The sequence below is a fragment of the Misgurnus anguillicaudatus genome, unplaced genomic scaffold, assembly GCF_027580225.2.
Source record: "Misgurnus anguillicaudatus unplaced genomic scaffold, ASM2758022v2 HiC_scaffold_29, whole genome shotgun sequence".
NCBI lineage: Eukaryota > Metazoa > Chordata > Actinopteri > Cypriniformes > Cobitidae > Misgurnus > Misgurnus anguillicaudatus.
This window is the reverse complement of record NW_027395279.1, coordinates 5695077-5712262: the sequence shown is the minus strand read 5'-3', so window position 1 is coordinate 5712262 and position 17186 is coordinate 5695077. Positions and strand designations below refer to the sequence as shown.

The 17186-nt window shown below is 40.0% G+C and overlaps 1 protein-coding gene across 2 annotated transcripts; it reads left to right on the top strand.

The window, feature by feature from the left end:
• The first annotated feature begins 12169 nt into the window (after positions 1–12169).
• Positions 12170–16995, top strand: LOC141362820 (uncharacterized). Of its 2 annotated transcripts, XM_073865068.1 has the most exons (8): positions 12170–12430; positions 12538–12638; positions 12960–13119; positions 13334–13414; positions 13600–13647; positions 13928–14053; positions 14166–14336; positions 16565–16994. In XM_073865068.1, exons 1-8 carry the CDS (start codon positions 12299–12301, stop codon positions 16766–16768), a joined length of 1023 nt encoding a protein of 340 aa, XP_073721169.1. In that variant the 5' UTR covers positions 12170–12298; the 3' UTR covers positions 16769–16994. The 2 variants fall into 2 exon arrangements, with proteins under 2 accessions (XP_073721169.1, XP_073721170.1); XM_073865069.1 differs by lacking the exon at positions 14166–14336 and having other exon boundaries at positions 16565–16995.
• The last annotated feature ends 191 nt before the right edge of the window (positions 16996–17186 follow it).

The window sequence follows — 17186 nt, the reverse complement described above, 5'->3', positions numbered from 1 at the left end:
AATAGTGATATTGTTTTATGACATATTGAATATTTACACCATACAATCATACTGTTTAACGAATGACATATCGTCAGGCTCATTTACAGCACAATGTTACACCCGAGCAAATAAAGAAGGCTTATTGATAAGTCGGCATGGACACTATAGTTATAGTAGTGATATTGCTTTATAACATTCACATTACACTTATCAGCATACGGTTTAATGTAAGAACTATAATTTTAATGTTAATACAAATTGCCAATTACGAGACGTTTTTTATAAAGTCATTATGAATATCTGCTTGCAAACAGTCAGTATACAGTATATAAAAGTTACACAACATTTCAACAAATGTAGGTAAAACTTACTCTTCAGAAATTATATCCTCAGCTGGATCAAGTCGCTCTTCAAAATACAAACGTTCATCGTCGGAGTCCTGCTCTTCATCTGAAGAAACAGTGAACTCTTCTTCCTCGCTGTCCAGGAGCATAGAGCTTCCTCACCTGTAAAGCGTGTCATCTTCCGAACGCGTTGATAAGTGGATGAAACTGTCAAAACTCGCTGCTTCTTAAAGCATTGTTTGTGGGCGTTGATCTTGTTTGCATAGCCCGCATCAGGTAATTTCCATATGAATGGCGCGCACAAGGGAAGGTGGGATTACATTAGCGCTAAGAAAGCCAGAAAAACTGTACCTCTCTTTACTTACATGTCGATTACACAAACAGACAATGAGTTCTTCAGATTTTAATTACATCATGTAAAAGTAGACATTTCAGGCTTTCTTTAGACATATGTATCATGTTCGTGTGACAAATATTGGCGGAGTTATCAGTTCATGTTTGAAACGTGTTTGAGGAAAATGGTCAAGGAGACAGAGATGTCGAAATGCACTCCCTGTTTATTTTCTTTATTTGCCAAAAGCACACAGTTTTGTTGTTATTATGAAGGCACTCACATTAAAGTAGAGACTTCACAGTTTCGAATGATGTATTACATGTATGTGTATGATTATGAATGACGGAGTATTTTAAGTGGATGTCACAGGAAACAGGAAAAAATGCGTCAAAACGCGGCCCCGCGTTTTTGGACCCCAGGGGGTTAAAGGCCAGGAGCAGAGCCTTAAATTTGATGCGAGCTGCTATAGGAAGCCAGTGATGTGAGCCCTCTTTGGCTCATTGAAGACCACTCTTGCTGCTGCGTTCTGAATCATCTGTAGGGGTTTGGTCGTGCAGGCTGGAAGCCCTGCCAGTAGTGTGTTGCAGTAGTCCAGCCTGGACAGGACAAGAGCTTGGACCAGGACCTGTGTAGCGTGCTCATTTAGGAAAGGTCTAATTATCTTAATATTGTAGAGGATGAATCTACAAGAGCGAGCGGTGCTGGCAACATGCTCTTTGAAGCTAAGTCGATCATCAATGACCACTCACAGGTTTTTGGCTGTCCTGGAAGGTGTGATGGTAGAGGAACCTAGCTGAATGGAAAGGTTGTGCTGAATCTTTGGTTCAAATAATATGACAAGCAGTTCTGTCTTCGCAAGGTTAAGCTGGAGATGGTGATCCTTCATCCAGAGTAAGATGTCCCTCAGGCATGCTGAGATGCATGCAGAAACCGTGGGATCATCAGGGTGGAACGACAAGTGGAGTTGAGTGTCGTCCACATAGCAGTGGTAGGAAAAGCTGTGTTTTCGAATGACAGAGACCAGGGATGTCATGTATTTTGAAAAGAGCAGTGGTCTAACCACAGAGCCTTGACGCACCCCGGTATTGAGACGTTGGCGTTCGGAGACATCACCTCTCCAGGATACCCAAAATTACCTACCTGAGAGGTACGACTTGAACCATAGAAGCGATGTGTCAGAGACACCCATAGACATGCGGGTTGACAGGAGGATGCGGTGATTGACCGTGTCAAAAGCGGCGGATAGATCCAGTAAGATCAGCACAGATGATTTGGAGGCTGCCCTTGCCTGCCTTAGGGCTTCAATGACTGAGAGCAGCACAGTCTCAGTGGAGTGACCGCTTTTGAAACCAGACTGATTGCTATCCAGGAGGTTATTTTGTGTGAAGAAAGAGGAGAGCTGGTTGAGCACCACGCGTTCAAGAGTCATATGTAACATCATATGTTATATTATAAGCCAGAATGAAAACAAGCTCATAGGCAGAATAAAAATCACTAAATTAATGTTCTTCATGTTTTTGTTGTGTGTAGCTGTAGGAAGTCCTCCACTCATCACTGTAGATGGATTTGATGTTTCTGGTGGACTTCATCTTCAGTGTGAATCTAAAGGTTGGAACCCTGAACCTGAACTTGTGTGGCTGGACAGTGAAGGAGTCACTTTGACATCTGAAAATACAGACAAACAGAGAGAGACAGATGGATTCAGAGTGAAACACATGATCACTGTATATAACAAAGACAGTAAATATCACTGTAGAGTCAAACTGAGACATCACATGATGGAGACTGAGATTATTACATCAAGTAAGTACACACACACACACACACACACATTCTGGTTTCCATGTTTTGTGGGGACATTCCATAGACGTAATGCATTTTATACCACACAAACTGTATATTCTATTCCCCTCACCTACCCCATTCCCTAACCCCAACCATCACAAAAACCTTTCTGCTACTTCACATTTTCAAGAAACATCATTTTGTTTGATTTATAAGCTTGTTTCCTCATGGGGACATCAAAATGTCCCCACAAGGTCACAAAAATACTGGTATTCCTATCTTTATGGGGACAATTGGTCCCCACAACGTGATAATTACCAGGTACACACACACACACACACACGCACACGCACACGCACACGCACACGCACACGCACACGCACACGCACACGCACACGCACACGCACACACACACACACACACACACACACACACACACACACACACACACACACACACACACACACACATTCTGGTTTCCATGTTTTGTGGGGACATTCCATAGACGTAATGCATTTTATTCTGTACAAACTGTATATTCTATTCCCCTAACCTACCCCATTCCCTAACCCCAACCATCACAGAAACCCTTCAAAATGTCCCCACAAGGTCACAAAAATACTGGTATTCCTATCTTTGTGGGGACAATTGGTCCCCACAACGTGATAATTACCAGGTACACACACACACACACACACACACACACACACACACACACACACACACACACACACACACACACACACTGATTCTGGTTATGTTGTTTATTTTGTCTTATGCTGATTTGATGCAGTAATACATGAATATATTCATAATTCAAGTGAATATAATCAATGATATTAGATAAAGAGAGTTTTGTTTTACAGGTAAAATGTTTAACTCTTTGAGGTCATCAGTGATCTTGATTTCTGTTGTATCTGTGCTCGGTGTGGTCGGTGTAATATTGATCGCTGTGTTCATCTATAGACACAGAGGTAACATTCATGTTTGTTATATTTATTATAATGTATGTACTGTATATAGTGTGACCTAAGGTAAGTTAGATATAAAGAAATTTTGTTTTTGTCAGCATTAAATATCTCATCAGTTAGTGGAGTTCAGTGTGAAGTTTTTCAGGTTTAGATTCAACTGAACACACAGTAATTTAAGATTTCACTTCTCATGTAGTGCTTAAAAATCAAGAGTTTATATTTATCAGACAGTTTTATGATCTGTGCTGTGTGCTGTAAACTGAACTGCATACATTATCATGTAAAGACATCACAGTGTCAAGTGGACAAATCAAATTCAAACCAGAAAATTATCTTTATAAAAAAATTTTGTATGACTTCACTGAATACTCACAAGCAACCAACAGGAAATGTGACAAGACGAACGTGCACAGAACAGCAAACACAAGGACATTAAATAGGGACAAAGTAAATCACATACACCTGGTAAATAATCAAGTAAGGGATCGGGGAAAAAGTGACGAGACCCGGGAAATGCGTGGTCAGAATAAACCAATACTAAAACCACACATCTCCCACATAAAACATGGTACTGCCAGGACCCCGAACACAAAGACTAGATGTAATAAAACACATGATTTCAGACGGGTCCTGACAGTAGCCCCCCCTTAAGGAGCGGCTACCAGACGCTCCTCAAGGGGAACACTAAACACGGGACAAAACAGACTACATACAAGAAAGGAACCACGAGAACATAACAAACATTAACAGGGGCAAACAGGCAATAATAACACAAGGATAGGGATGGGACAATAAAAATAACAAACAAGGGAGGGGGGGTGGGAGAACACAAGAGTTCATTGGGGGTGGTCCAGGGTGGGAGGGTGTAGAAGGAGTCCGGGTGAACTTAGTATAAGTCCTGGGATGGACAAAACCCGGCTGGGGATGCACTGGCTGTGCACACGCTCCTTAAGGGGGGGGCTACTGTCAGGATCCGTCTGAAATCATCTGTTTTATTACATCTAGTCTTTGTGTTCGGGGTCCTGGCAGTACCATGTTTTATGTGGGAAATGTGTGGTTTTAGTATTGGTTTATTCTGACCACACATTTCCCGGGTCTCGTCACTTTTTCCCCGATCCCTTACTTGTAATGATTTCCAGGTGTATGTAATTTACTTTCTCCCTATTTAAGAGTCCTTGTGTTTGTTGTCCAGTGCACGTTCGTATTGTTACATTCCCTGTCGTGTTCCTGAGTCTGGTTTCCGTGAGTTTTGAAGTTATTTAGTCTAGTCTGTTATATGTAGTTTGATGTTGGTTCATGTTTAGTTTAATGTTAGTGTAGCGTTTACCCTGTCTTGTTTTACCCCCTCGTGGGTTTTGTTTTCCCTGTTTGTTCAATAAATCATTTCATTTTAGTCTGTCTGCATCTGGGTTCGTTCTTTGTCTGAAATCCTCACATTACGAACGTGCCACATTAGAACCCAGCAGACATGAACACCCGTCTTGCACGGAGGGGTTGGTGTTATCGCCTGGAGTGTGAACCGGGTCCTTTCTGGACTGATCCACTCGTGTTTGGACCCGAGGCTAACTCTAGGCGGAACCCGACCCGAACCGCCGAATCCCGTCCGCTTCAGGCCATCCAAGAGGGACGAACCGTAGGAATGTGGGGGTTAGGCGATCCAGAACTCTCTCCTCCGGCTCCAGAAAGCCACTCCCCACCTCTGTCCCTTCGAGGGAAGCGTGAGAGGAGGATCTCTGGGGGGTCCTCCTCTGACTTGAGAGCTCCACCTCATCCACTTTCTGCTCCGCGACCTCGAAGGAAGAACAGGAGGAAGGGGGAGATTGCTCAGCCGCCGGAGCGCCGAGAGCCGTCGATGCAGACGCCAGAGCGCCGAGAGCCGTCGACGCAGACGCCAGAGAGCCGCAGACGCCAGAGCGCCGAGAGCCGCAGACGCCAGAGCGCCGAGAGCCGCAGACGCCAGAGCGCCGAGGGCCGTCGACGCAGCCGCCAGAGCCCCCAGGGCCGTCGACGCAGCCGCCAGAGCGCCCAGGGCCGTCGACGCAGCCGCCAGAGCGCCCAGGGCCGTCGACGCAGCCGCCAGAGCGCCCAGGGCCGTCGACGCAGCCGCCAGAGCGCCCAGGGCCGTCGACGCAGCCGCCAGAGCGCCCAGGGCCGTCGACGCAGCCGCCAGAGCGCCCAGGGCCGTCGACGCAGCCGCCAGAGCGCCCAGAGGCGTCGACGCAGCCGCCAGAGCGCCCAGAGGCGTCGACGCAGCCGCCAGAGCGCCCAGAGGCGTCGACGCAGCCGCCAGAGCGCCCAGAGGCGTCGACGCAGCCGCCAGAGCGCCCAGAGGCGTCGACGCAGCCGCCAGAGCGCACAGAGGCGTCGACGCAGCCGCCAGAGCGCACAGAGGCGTCGACGCAGCCGCCAGAGCGCACAGAGGCGTCGACGCAGCCGCCAGAGCGCACAGAGGCGTCGACGCAGCCGCCAGAGCGCACAGAGGCGTCGACGCAGCCGCCAGAGCGCACAGAGGCGTCGACGCAGCCGCCAGAGCGCACAGAGGCGTCGACGCAGCCGCCAGAGCGCACAGAGGCGTCGACGCAGCCGCCAGAGCGCACAGAGGCGTCGACGCAGCCGCCAGAGCGCACAGAGGCGTGGACGCAGCCGCCAGAGCGCACAGAGGCGTGGACGCAGACGCCAGCGCAACCCCAGCCGTGTTCATCGCCAGCGCAAATCCAGCCATATGCGCAGTCAGCGCAACCCCATCCGTGGGCGCAGTCAGCGCAACCCCATCCGTGGGCGCAGCCCTATGATCCTGTTTCCCCTGCCTTTTCCTGCCATACTCCTCCTAGCTTTTTCGCAAGACCTCCCCGGACTCCCTCTGTTTCATCCAGAAATCCTAGGACTCACACAAAGTTTACCCGGACTCATTTCCCACCCTCCCACCCTGGACCACCCCCTTTGAACTTTTGTGTTCCCCCACCCCCCCCTCCCTTGTTTGTTATTTTTATTGTCCCATCCCAATCCTGTTATTGTCATTTCCTGTTTGCCCTTGTTAGTATTTGTAATGTTCTCCTGGGTCATGTCTTGTATGCAGTCTGTTTTGTCCCGTGTTTAGTGTTCCCCTTGAGGAGCGTCTGGTAGCCGCTCTTTAAGGGGGGGCTACTGTCAGGATCCGTCTGAAATCATCTGTTTTATTACATCTAGTCTTTGTGTTCGGGGTCCTGGTAGTACCATGTTTTATGTGGGAAATGTGTGGTTTTAGTATTGGTTTATTCTGACCACGCATTTCCCGGGTCTCGTCACTTTTTCCCCGATCCCTTACTTGTAATGATTTCCAGGTGTATGTAATTTACTTTCTCCCTATTTAAGAGTCCTTGTGTTTGTTGTCCAGTGCACGTTCGTATTGTTACATTCCCTGTCGTGTTCCTGAGTCTGGTTTCCGTGAGTTTTGAAGTTATTTAGTCTAGTCTGTTATATGTAGTTTGATGTTGGTTCATGTTTAGTTTAATGTTAGTTTAGTGTAGCGTTTACCCTGTCTTGTTTTACCCCCTCGTGGGTTTTGTTTTCCCTGTTTGTTCAATAAATCATTTCATTTTAGTCTGTCTGCATCTGGGTTCGTTCTTTGTCTGAAATCCTCACATGATATAATAACATTGATGTTTCATTGTGTTTTATGTCTATATTTAAAAACTGTGTTAAACATATTTACAGTGTAGAGTAATAAATGTGTGTGAATTACACTTAACATGAAGTTTAATCAATGACACAAGACTGAAGACAAGAATCACTGTCCAGTGTGAACTTCACGCTGTATTGTAATTGTATGAATTATATAAAGTTATAAAGAGTATTTCTAACAGTCTTGATGTTCACAGTTCACAATAAGACAAACATCATGATTTAAAGCTGTTTGCTGTCTTAAAGGCGGAGTTCATGATGTTTGAAAGCCAATGTTGATATTTGAAATCACCTAAACAAACACTCCCCTACCCCAATAGAATCTGGACCTTCTGTTGATACACCCGCCCCACACATACGTAACCCGGCATTTGATTTGATTTGATTGGCTATAAGTGTGTTTTGGTAGTCGGCCCGTCTCCTTTTCCAACGCGTTTTTCAAACATCGTGGACTCCGCCTTTAAGTCCTGGACTGTGTGTTGTCATTTACAGTAAACATTTATCAGGAGTTGTGCGGTCATCTGTACTTTAAGATTAACAGAAGAAGATAAAACAGTTTCTGTAGTGACCCATGAGTCCTGATCTCAACCTGACTGAGATACTTTAACATCATCTCAAATAAAAATACATCTCAGTAATATTGATGAACATAAAGAGTTTAATATGTAAAGAGGATCAGTGGAGAAATATATTATTGACTCTTGTGTTGATCTGAAGCTGAAATAATCACTCAATACATGAAACACTCAGTGAATGTTACTGCTGATAAAAGAGAGAAACTCACTTATTATGATCAAGAGTTCACAAACTTTATACACCTGCACTGTAAATGTTTACACACAAACATCTATGTGTCTGTTTTGTGATTTAAGTTTAGATGATCAGATCAAATTCTAATAAACAATATAACAAAAATAAAATCATTCATTAAAACATGACCAAATATTTAAATGTTTATGTTTGTTTTTAAATTAATTTTAATATGTTGTGTTATTTTACTTAATCTGTTTTCTCTTTACCACATGAACTCTTTAGTACGTGAGAGACTTTCATTGATAGAGAACGGGACTGTAAAAGATTGTGAGTTTATATTCAATGTCTTTATTAAATTACTCATTATTAGACAAACTTGCATTTCATTAAATGTTTTGATCTCATTCTCAATCTTAAGTATAATTGTGTTTTGATCTCTGATGACCTCTTTACTGTCTGTTTGTTTTTAGTTAAATCGCTGTTAAGGAGATATTCAGGTAAGTTAAAGTTTGATGACATCATTAAAGTGTTATAGATCTACAGCTGTTAGATGAGACTGTATGTGCTTTTATTGACACAATGAATTTGTTTGTTATCCTCTTTATATTTTTCATATGTTGTTATATATTTTTCAGGTTTGTCTTGTTTTGTTTTGTTTCAGTTAATTTTCTCTATGCAGTGTGTTTATGTTTGTTTATTTCTCTGTAAAGTGATGTTGTGTTAAAGAAAGACACAAACTAATAATATTATTATCATCATTATTACAACATTCATCTGTAAAGCAGAAATCTCAATATTTTAACAGTGAATGTGACTCTGAATCCTGATTCAGCTCATCCAGATCTCATTGTGTCTGATGATGCGAAACAAGTGAGATATGAACAACAATCAAGAACAGTAAAGGATGGAGATCAAAAGTCAAATAACAAGTTTAGTATACGTACATGTGTTCTTGGAAATGAAGGATTCACCTCAGGGTGTTTTTACTATGAGGTGCAGGTGAAGGGATTAAGTAGTTGGTTTGTGGGTGTGGCCAGAGAATCTGCTGAGAGGAAGGGGGTGATCTGGATGAATCCTGAGAGTGGATACTGGATGTCTGGTTTGAGAGATGGAGGGTATCGGGCTAGTGAGGGTACTTCATCTGTTACTCTCTCCTTGAGTGTGAAGCCTCAGAGAGTCGGGGTGTTTGTGGATTATGAGGAGGGTCGAGTCTATTTTTATGATGTGGAGTCTATGCGTCATATCTACACCTTTAGTGATCAATCTTTTAATGAGAAAATATATCCTGCTTTTTATGTCTGGTCTATAAACTCTGCACCACTCATCATCTGTGATCTCTAATGAGATTTGATCTAAAAATATAAATCCCTTCAAGTTATTTGTGTAACTTGAAATTTTATACACATGTTTGTGTCATTTTCAGAAACATGTGATGATGAATGTTGATGGTCGTTTTTTGTCCCCTAAGAGAAATTAACAAGTTTTTTGCATACATGTGATGCTGAGCTGTATAACAAATCAAACACATGAATAACAATCACAGTTATGTCATTCATTAGTTTAATGACCATAAGATCAAAATAAATATTGAAGTGGTTGTTTCTTCAACATGTGTGATCTTGTCTGTGAAAACTCAACTATAGTCATTAAATTAATGTCTATAAAACTGCAATGGAAAGATTTGTTGGCTGTTGTGATAAGAATACTTTCAGTTTACTGCTAATAAAACTGAGGAGGTGATCACAGACCTCAGATCAGTGGAAGACAGGAGCTCTGTTGTTGTTTACAGTCAAGACATTAATCAGGTTGCTTCCTATAAATATTTGGAGGTCCACATCGACAGTGAGCTTCAGTGGCATAAACATGTGTTAAGTGTTTGTATACAAGAGTTCATTAGCGTCTAGACATTTAAAGAAGATTACAATTATTTATAGAGAGCAGTAATGTTGTATATATTTTATAAAGCTACAATAGAATTTATTTTGTGATATAAAATTATTGTCTGGTTTGGGAGTTTAATGTTTAAAATGAAAACTCAAATAAATAATCTGTTGAGAGTGTCAGGGAAAATCATTGAAAAATTTAAGCTCAGTTTCTTATAAGATATTTTTGTGCAGTTCATCATACAGCAGATTAATAAGATCTTAATAAACTCTTAACATGTATGGAGGACCACAAGAGTCATGCAAAATGTAATAAAGAACTTCAATATTTAATAACTACCTGGACAATAAAAATAGCAATTAATACATTTGTTTAAAAATTCATTTATTAATCTATAAATAAATAGACAAAGTTACAAAAAAAATCATTATGTAACATTTTATTAGGCAATAAAAAGTGAGATTATAAAAATAATGTAGAAATGAAATATTAATACATTAATAAATAGTTTAAATTAATATAACAATTTACAAAAACAACATAAAACACTCAATAAGTTCATCATTTTAAATTGCATTTACAAATTCTTAATTAAATAATGGAATTTCAAAATGTATTTCAAAAAGCGATTTAAAAAGAGAAATAAATAACTGGATTTATAAATTGAACTACAAATACAGGTTTAAATTAGGCATTTAAAAGGGCATTTCCGTTTAACATTTCTGTTTTCATTTTCCCGATGGTTCTCCTTATTCTTTTCCCTACTCGATTTGCTTTTCGTTTTAGCTTCTCTATTTAGCTTTTCCGTGACTCTTTGGGTCCTTGCAAATGGTCAAATGAGAAATGCAAATTAGCTATGACCAGGTGGATGTAACAAGCTCGCTGATTGGTTAGAGGAATTGGCTAGCGTAGTCCTTGAATTCTGGCGCCAGAAAGATCGATTTAAGTTAGTCGTGTTACGTTAATCGATCTCTCTCAAAATGTCTAACGTTAACACCGAAATATCAAAAATTTTAAGAGACATTGCTAGTGAAATGGAGCGCCGATCCACAGACGGTGTTGCACAAGGATCATCAACTTCAACACCCACCTTGTCAAGACACCCTGTTGATGGTAAGTTTATGCTAGCCACCATACGATACACAAGCATGGGGTTTTCAAATTGCGGTTTAAGATGAGTTTAAAATGTGCAGTATTGCGGGTCTTGCATGACAGGTTTGAGAATAACTGCTTTACATGTGCCGGACATGTGCACGTTAACTCCCGCATGTGCGACCTGCAAATTCTAACATTAATTGTTATTTCATGTTGAAAGACTCGTTTAGATTGCGAGCCCACACGTGTGCAGCGGCGGATTTAGAGACACCCCTGTCTGTCGGTCCGTCTATCTATCTGTCTGTCGGTCCGTCTATCTATCTGTCTGTCGGTCCGTCTATCTATCTGTCTGTCGGTCCGTCTATCTGTCTGTCGGTCCGTCTATCGATCTGTCCGTCCGTCTGTCTATCTATCTATCTATCTATCTATCTATCTATCTATCTATCTATCTATCTATCTATCTATCTATCTATCTATCTATCTATCTATCTATCTATCTATCATAATGTGTATATATATTAGTTTGATAAAATATTGTGTGTATATATATATATATATTAGTTTAATAAAGTAATGTATTTTACCAGCAACAAATCAATTGCAACCTAACTATAGTGATTGTATTTACAAGTTGCTGAGCGAAGATAATTGATTGCGTTGTTAAGTAGTATTACATTTTGTTGGATTAAGGGGCGGTTTCCCGGACAGGGATTAGACTAGTCCTAGACTTAAACACTTTTAAGAGCTCTCCAAACTGAAAACAACTTGCACTTACATATCTTAAAACACATCAGTGCCCTTTGTTTTACCTCAAAATGCACACAGGTAATGTTTTTAGTAAGGTTTGTTGGTTAAAACTAGTTATATTTCCTAATTAAACTAAGACCTAGTCCTGGATTAAGCTAATCCTGGTCCGGGAAACCATCCCTATATGTCTTTCATGTCTGTAGATATAACTAAATTAATGTTTTGGAGAGATGACTACCATGGTGGAATGCCAAAGTCTATTTTCCATCACAGTTTTTAAAGATCTAAGAACCATGCTATCAATTTAGATGAATATCAGTAAAGAATTATTTTGTTTTTCAGCTGAAGTTTGCAGAATTTTTGCACCATATGCTGGCAGGACTTCAGGTAGCCACTGTACAACTGCAAAACGTCGATCAAGCTACACAAGATCCTACTTTTGTTTGGACAGCATTGATCAAATCATGGTACCAACAAAAGTAGAAAAAGAAAAACTATATGCAGCTGGCCTTGGGGAGAAAAACCTTTCTTTTTTCGGTATGTTGTTAAAGGACGTAATGTTGATAGTCTCAGTGATTACTGAATATTCAAATTTTAACAATCAAACAAAATTTAAAAGTGTTTATTTATTCTTTTATTTTACAGGTGATGAAAACAGTGCAGAGGAATTCAAATGTCACATTTTGACAGCTTACCCAAAACTGAATAGCTGTGGTGGCTTTGAGCTTTTAAGATTGTCTGGTATGACCAGGAGCAAAAAACTTTCTGTGATGCCTTGCCCGAACACAGGGTATACCATCAAATCTATCAAGGACCACAACAAGAGTGCCATAATCTATATACGTCCAATGCAAAAGGACATTGATACAACTCCTGTAAGTTCTAATGACACTGCTGATATTTTGTACACCGAAGTAGTACTGGTTATAGTATTGCTATGATTGTTAAAGTGATTAAAGTACTAGTATTATCTGAACAATAGGTGGAACCAGAGTCAGTTGTGTCTGGGCCCAAGGAAAGATGTCTGATTTGTGAAGAAGATATTTTTTTCTGTGAACTCAAAGATCATGTCAAAAGCTGCAGGTATGCACAGGACCCCCACATGTGCAGTTTAAAATCTTGTACTATTATCAGTGTACAGTCATTTCATTTGCGTTATGTTGTCGGCATAAGCAAAGTCTGTCTTGGGGAAAATTCAGATATAATTTCTGTTCTTGTATTTTCTTTTAACCCTTTATTTTAAATATATTTATCAGTTGAGATGGTCAGCCGAATGATAATTATATGATTAGTCATAGTTTCTTTCATAATCTTAACATTTAGAAAGAAATGAAGTTATTTTACTATGTGCCTGTTATTAATCTACATGGATTACCTATGTTTGACTCTGGATATTCATTCAAGGTCCGCAAGTGAGATCAGTAAAGCATCAACAAGCAATTATCCTTCAGATGGTCAGGAATTTCCCAACACTACTGATCGAGCTGAAGTGGACATAGATCAATCATCCACAGATTCTGAAATAGTACAGTTTATTGATTTAACAGAAGGCGAGCCAATGCAGGTAAACAGCATTAGACTTTACAGATTAGGATTAGCTCATGAAATTTGTCACAAAAACATCATGTGCTTTTTCCTGGGAAACATAATTTTTATTAAGTTATATTTTGAATTCTAAAAGTGATACTACACTTTTGCTTCCACTGACACAAGAGTCACATTACTCAATGTTTCTCAAATTCTGATTAATAAAATGTCCATCTGTTTATTACTGTCAGGAGTCCTTAGATGAATGGCGATCCTTACGTTGTCAGCAGGATCAAGAGTACCAGGAGTCTTTGCTTGCAGATCAAGAAAAGGTATGTCATACAAATTTGATGTGGGTTTAAGTGAGGACATTATTATGTTTCTTCTTTTTTTTATATGACACCTCTTCAACAAGTTAGTACCAGCACGTTTTTATTTTTGTTTGATTATACACTTCATTGCATAATCTGGATAATGGAAATAATTGTCTTGATTTTGTTTTACATGTTTGTCAAAGCATAATATGCAGAAGCATTCTTTGGAAAATGAAGAAAGACGTAGAAAGGTATGATCTGTTGTAAATTATGTACATGTTCTCAAAATATTTTTAATGCTCAAGTGTATTTCAGACTCTGAAGTGTGGTCTACATTGTCAGTAAACTGAATATGGTTGGAACTTTGGACAAGACAATTGAAGATATCACATTAGTTGCTACAGACATGTTTTACGTTTTTTTTTTTACATTTTAGACTTAATCGAGATCATGGTAGCAAGGTCAACATATAATTGTAAATTTAGCAGCTCTCATTTATTTTTATTTTTTATTACAATTCTATTTTTATAGGCTATACATGAGAGACAGTTGAGAATGGCTGATGTTCCTGAGCCAGCTGATGGTGTTCCACTCAGATTTAAGTACCCCAGTGGCATTACAAGAACAAGAAAATTTGTTCTGTCTGAATCCATTCAGGTTTGTCCACTACTTTCTGATTGTGATTACATGGATTGCGGTATTACTGTGCAGTGTTTTGAGGTTTTAAAAATTAGTATTAAATAGATTTCTTTTTACATTTGTTATGTAGATATTATTTGATTTTGTCGGAGAAGAGGATGATGCTACAGAATATTTTCACATTCAAGATGCTCTGTCAGTAACAACTCTTAAAAGCAACATGACTGGAACACTTTTGGGGAACAATATCAATGGTTCAAGAACACTTTACATCCACTGGATTCAAATTGATGATTTGGAGGTGAGAGCCATGATTTGCAGCCTAGAAAAAAGTCAACAAACTAATGTTAATGGTAATATTGATTAGTATTTCTTTAAGTTAATATCAATACACAAATAAGTAATGGGTGTGATTTGCAATAGTACTTGCTGGTAGTAATTTTATTAGCTGTTCTCACATAATACCTAAACAAGCATCTATTACTGTCATTTTTTCTATCATTTTTAGAGAATAGTTAACTGTACTCTTAGACATTATGCCCGACTCACCTTAATAATTATGTAGTACCGTATTGTCCCAAATATAAGATGACTCCCACCCCCCTTTAAAGTGTACCTTTTGGAAAAAGGCTTTTTTTAATACCAACTCGTCTTTTTCTTATGAAAATGCTTTCATTTGAAATACTTTTTATAAGTCCAAGGGGACCAGTGTGGTTCCCAACATTTATTAAACCCTTTTAATGGAATATAGTTCCATTTATCACATGCAGTTTATCTGGATTTAATAACAATTAGCCTAGGCTGTCGATCTCATTGAGAAAAAAACACATTGCCTAATAATATTTTATTAACAGTAGAAGACTGCCTTATTGTAAACAGAGTTTATCAAGAAGCTTCAGTCCAGGTGAACTTGTTTGTGTATTTGGCACCACTTACTGCATTTTTGCAGGTGTACAGTATGATAGATATTTAATTGTCTATAGCAGGGGTTCCCAACTCAAGTCATTGGGGTCCCCTCTCCCAGAAGTTTTAGATGTTTCTTTATATAAAACTCCTGATTCCACTACTCAGGCTCTTTATAGAATGTTTGAAACGTTTCCTTAATTAATACACTAAGGTCGCAGTCATATCATACCAAACCGAGCCTGATTCTCCCTACTCCCCCAAAAGCACGCACTCACACTGTGACTGTACTTTGACAGATCCGAGCCCAGGCACGCTATCGTCATTAGGATGTGATTGTTTTGAAGAAAAGCGCTCTTAACAACAGAACCCATCGTGATGTAAAGTCTGTCTTTGTTTTTTTATTCTGGGGGGTTTGGTGCGCGATGACACACTGCCATCTCACATGCCATATTGTTTAATTGATCAGTCACGTATGCAGCTTAGACATTCATGTAACCCTGCTGCTTACATCAGAAGGTTTTTACAAAGGCAAATAAAGCTGAGTGGTCGTGCAATTGACATCTCTCCTTTTGAACAACGCTGGCGCGATTTGTGATCACACTGCGCGTTCTGCGCCTGAGCCCAAGTGAACCGTGCTCTAGCCCAGTGTTGCCCAATCCTGGTCATCGAGGGCCCCCTTCCAGAAAGTTTTAGATGCCTTCTTATTTAACACACCTGATTTAACTAATCAGCTTGTTAGGGAGACATGTTTACCATTTTGGAAGGAGGCTGATAAGTTGAATCAGGTGTTTTAAATAAGGAGACATCTAAAACATTCTGGGAGGAGGGCCTCGTGGACCAGGAATGGGAAGCACTGTGCCCACCTCTGCAAGCTGGCCAGGGCGCGATGATCACACTAGTCAAACGAACCAAGATTTGGGGGTCAAACATGCTCCACAGTTTGGTTGGAATAATGTGAGTGCGCCCTAACAAGCTGATGAACTAAATCTGGTGTTTAATATATGGAGATATCTTAAAGGCGCTCTAAGGGAATCTGTGTGAAGTTACTTTTTGTTGATGTTTGAACTGTTTTCAAACAAACGGAGCGTAGCTAACCCCCCCCCCCTTCCGTGCTTTCATGAACGTGCCCAACCCCCACCCCCAAATCCTTCTTGTCGTTTGTTGGCTGGAACACTTAATAATCGTTTCTGGTGGTAGGTTTGGCCACTTTGTTTTTATTGCAGTTTGTGGAGCCTGGGCTGTCTACAGAGATCGCGTTTTTTTTACAGTTTGATCAGCGGACACCCAGCAAGCAGATAGTGAGGAGATGTTTGCTGTATGTAACAAAAAAAATTTATGGTCTAAAACGCGTGAATTTGCTTAGAGCACCTTTAAATACTCTGGGAAGGGTGCCATGTAGGACTGGATTGGGAAACACTAGTCTAAAGCTAGAATGTAAGATGCCATTGTTTATTGAAAGGCATTTCCAAAATAAAAAGTTGTCTTATATTCGGGACAATATGGTAGTTAATTCTACCAGAGTAAATAACTTTATACCAACATACGCTTACTCGAATAATGTAATGTAACTTTCGGTTTTGGAAAATTAGGTACGCCAATACTCTTGTTTTTAATTTATTGCAGTTTGTCCCAGCACTTGATTCCAACAATCAAGCTGAATCTCCCAGTGTCAGCAACCAGTTCTTTCCAATGCCAGCAACTTCTTTTTCTTTGCCATCATCACCTACTTTTTTACCAGAGACGGACAGCTCATTCTTTCATGAAGGGTATGTTGTTTTGCAAATGTTTTTAGTAACATATCTTTTAAAGATTATTCCTCCGTTATAATATCCCCTGTTTTTTGTCTTGACACACAGTGTAAATAAAACTTATTTAAAGGAACCGTATGTAAGAAATGTATATTAATTAATCATAATATGGCCCTGATATGTCACCAGACATTAAGAAATCATTTTCATTTCAAACAGGGCTTTGAACCAGAATTTTTTCCCAATTGGTTAGTTCCCAACAGAAACAGTATTTTAACGTTTCCGGTTTTCGGTTCACCCCTAAAGTTGACATTCCTGAACCGGTTAGAACAAAAAAATAAAGTTCCTGAACCGGTTAATAACGTTCCATGTCAGCTGTGGGACATACAAATAAGTAGGCTGATCATTAGGACATTAAACTTTAATTATAAGTCTACATAATTTTCCTTAAGTGTCATCAAACATTAAAAAAGGCTACATTATGTAAGCGGCATAAC